General features: G+C 36.0%; 1 protein-coding gene across 1 annotated transcript in view; it reads left to right on the forward strand.

Annotated features, from left to right (window-relative positions):
• The window catches only part of JAK2 (Janus kinase 2), a 44,313-nt gene that overhangs the window by 38,635 nt on the left and 1,762 nt on the right, over positions 1 to 3,916 (forward strand). The window contains exons 21-23 of the mRNA XM_010000640.1: positions 71 to 243; positions 1,490 to 1,607; positions 2,967 to 3,080. Coding sequence (XP_009998942.1) covers positions 71 to 243; positions 1,490 to 1,607; positions 2,967 to 3,080 — 405 coding nt within the window. The remainder of the gene's footprint in view (positions 1 to 70; positions 244 to 1,489; positions 1,608 to 2,966; positions 3,081 to 3,916) is intronic.

The raw sequence follows: 3,916 nt of genomic DNA on the forward strand, positions 1-3,916 counted from the left end.
TAGGGAAAGTGCAGCTGCTTCATGCTACCAGTAACTCTTTTTCTGTTGTGTTTGTGATCTTTTCACTTAGGGCATGGAGTATCTGGGTACCAAAAGGTATGTTCACCGGGATTTAGCAACCAGAAATATCTTAGTGGAGAATGAGAACAGAGTTAAAATTGGAGACTTTGGATTGACAAAAGTGTTGCCGCAAGACAAGGAATACTACAAAGTAAAAGAACCTGGTGAAAGCCCTATATTTTGGTAAGTTGTCTTTTGGTAAATGAAAATAGGTCAAGTTTTCCATTTTTGCAATTTCAGCCAATTGTTTTGCATATTGTGAAATTCTTTTAAGTGTAAATTCCAAGTCAGTTGCCCAGCATGGTGGAAATCAGGTACATGATATTTGACTTTGCAGAAGAGTATGCAAGTGTTAGACTTTCAAGCATATTTTAAAAACAAACAAAAAAAACCAAAACAAAAAAACCTAAATATTACTGAATTATTTAAAAGAAATAGTATGCAACAGGAAAGATATTCAAGGATATAAGAGATCTTATAAGGGCCAGTTCCCCAGGGTGCCTTCAAAGTTTTGCACCTTTCAGTTCCATAAACACTGGTTGCTCATACCTTTAAGCTGAGATCTCTTGGATAGACTTTCTGACCAAGTGGAATTAAATCCCATAGACTGTGGGATTTATGGGATAATGTCCTGGTTTTACTGTTGGGGTAAATGTTTGTATCTGGGCATTGAGCTTCCAGAGAAGTTCTAAGGTACTCCAAAATACAGTGAAACTCCAATGAGCTGCACTTAATTTGAAATGAGAAGGAACACTGTGTGACTGAAGGAGTACTTAATGAAAATTGGTGGACTGTATTCAAGATACAAAATAAGTATTTCAGTTCTGTTCTATAAATATGTAGAAATACCTTGAATAGATAGAATAACTGGCATAAAAACTATTTTATGTCCTGCTAGCAAAAGAAAATGCAATTGCGTACACGTGATTGTAGTCTATATTTTAATCTGACTTAGGCACTGTAAAAACGTAATGTTTAAAGGCTAAGTAATACAAAGTGGCATCTTAATAGATATTATTGGAAGCTGTAGAATTTAAGTCCAGAATTACCTGGGACACAGTTCATGGCTTATTGAAAGTGATGGAGAAATGCTTGCTGGCTATAATTGTCTTTCTTTCCACATCAAAATGTTGTTTACTTGCATTACAGATAAGAAAAATATCTACAAATTTGTTGAGGAAAAAAAACCCAACAAACTTGGATATGGTTATGAATAACTGTGTTTGTTTAAAGTGGATTGTGTTTTCAATGCTAATTAATTATTATAAAATAGTTACTGCTAAAGGTAGTGGAAGAAAATGAGAGTGCTAATGCCTATGAAAAAAGAACACTTACTCATGAAAAAGAATCACTCTTATTATAAGAAATATCTTAAAAACTAAAAAAGACATGCTACACAGAACAGTATTCCTTTTACCATGTGTTGCAGGTATGCTCCAGAATCTCTAACAGAAAGCAAATTTTCTGTGGCCTCAGATGTGTGGAGTTTTGGTGTGGTCTTGTATGAACTCTTCACATACATTGACAAGAGCAAAAGCCCACCAGCTGTAAGTATATAGTTAAACATTCTCAGAGGTTTTTTGTTTATACAAATTTTTGAAAACATATAATTGTTCCTCTACCTAAATAGGTTGTTCTTTACTGATCCTTTTCTGGAGATACCTTAGTGTTTGTGAGGCAGCATCCAATCAAAGGCAACATACTAAAAGGTATTGGTATCACACTGTAAGAAGGAAAGGAGATCTGAAAATTACCTGATAGCCTGTGCAGATTTTGTCCATCCTGTAACTCCTAACTGAAACATATTTTTTAATCTCTCATTATAGATGATTCCTTATTATCCTCATGGAGACTAATCTTAGCTGCAGCTGTTTCATTGCAGTATAAGATGTATTTTTAATGCCATTCCAAGTCAAAGACTAAGCCAAACAAATATGTCAACATTAAGTTCTTTTAAAGGTAGTTTTAAGTTCATTCATAAGGTAACTTAAAAGTTGTTTTGTAATGTGTTATTTTGTAATGTAAAGAAGCCAAGTTACTAAGTTATTGGAGTTCAAGAAAGAGTGGTAAGTGGCTTTTTTGCAGACTGTTGACAAGCTCAAAATTATCAGAGGACTAGAGAACCTTTCCTGTGAAGATAGGCTGAAAGAGCTGGTGTTGTTCAGCCTGGAGAAGAGAAAGATCCAAGGTGACCTTATAGCAGCCTTCCATACCTGAAGGGCCTACAGGAAAGATGGGGAAAGACTTTTTACAAGGGCTTGTAGTGAGTGGACAAGATGTAATGGCTTTAAACTAAAAGAGGGTAGATCTGGATTATATATTAGCAAGAAATACTTTCATGTAAGGGTGGAGAGACTAGAGCAGGTTGCCCAGAGAATTTGTGGGTCCCCCATCCTGACCTTGGAAGTGTTCAAAACCTGCTGGATGGAGCTTTGAGCAACCTGATCTAGTGGGAGGTGTCCCTGCCCATGCAGGGGGGTTGGATCTAGATGATCTTCAAGGTCCCTTTCAATAAAACTATGATATTTTCTGTTTTCTTTATTTTAATGGGATTTTTCAAAGCCTCGCGATTTTGTTCTAATGTTTCAGGTGGCTTTTTAGAATTATCTGTGATACTTATCCTTTTAAAACTAGTTAATTATCAGATGACGATCGACATTTTAAAGATTTTTCACTAGTTGCTTTAAGTTGTGTTTGTTTCATCCTATTTTGGTACACACACACACAGGAAGATCTGTATTTATTGCTGTATTCTCTGGACTTGTCATTTATAATTTTACTATGGCTATATACTGTTCTTTTTTGTTTTATTCTTGTTTATTATTCCTGTAAATAACCTCCCTTGGTAATATTGCAGCATCTTTTTTCCTGTAGTAATTATTCACAATAGTGGCCTTCCGTTTCAGGAATTCATGCGCATGATTGGCAATGATAAACAAGGGCAGATGATTGTGTTTCACTTGATAGAGCTTTTGAAGAATAATGGACGGCTACCAAGACCAGATGGATGCCCTGATGAGGTGAAGTATGGGTCTTAATATGTTGCCATAGTCTGAAAGGTGCTCAGTCAGGGTGAGCACGTGGTAAATGTAAGCCTTATGTTTGGTTCTGCTTGGAGTGCTGAAGTACTTGCACAGGCAGAATGGCTGTGCCCTTGTTTCATCAGTTACGTGATGAGCATGATCACATTTTTAGTTATTTAGGTTGCATTCCCAATGGAGCCTAGAGTGTAATCTTTCAAATACATGAATTAGGATTATTATGACTGGCCGCTGTAGAGGGGCACTCAGGCTTCTATTTCAAGAATAGACATTTATTAAGGCAGTGAGATTAGTATAAAGATCTTCTTCCATGGAAATCCCTTATAGAGATTCTTGCTTAAAGCTGTGTACATGGGTTCTTTTGAAGTCTATAACATTTAGCAGTATATTAAATACCTATGTAAGATTTTTCACATTTAATTCTGAGATTTAAATAGTTCCTCATCTTGATAATTTTCCTCCTCTTGCTCTTCCCCCCTCAAGCATAGGAATACCCATGTTTGTCATGTGTATTATTCACTGACAAGCATTGTCAGCCAAGAGCTGCCTGCAGACTGTAGGTAGTTAAGTGTATGAATGAGATATTGTATGTTCAGGGCCTTCAGAATTGTATTCATACTCTTCATAGATACGAAAGTCTATGTGTTTGTAAAGCCATCCTCAGAGCTCACAAATTAATTCAGTGCTTTGTTGGTTGTTTAGTTTTGCTAATACAAATTTTTTTAAAATATTTTCATACTGCTTCTAAGTCTTGTAGTTCTGTATTCTTCAGAGCAGGGTGCCCTTTATCTTGACTCAAACTGGTAGGGCTTGAG

Source organism: Chaetura pelagica, unplaced genomic scaffold (assembly GCF_000747805.2).
Source record: "Chaetura pelagica isolate M959 unplaced genomic scaffold, ChaPel_1.0 scaffold596, whole genome shotgun sequence".
Lineage (NCBI taxonomy): Eukaryota > Metazoa > Chordata > Aves > Apodiformes > Apodidae > Chaetura > Chaetura pelagica.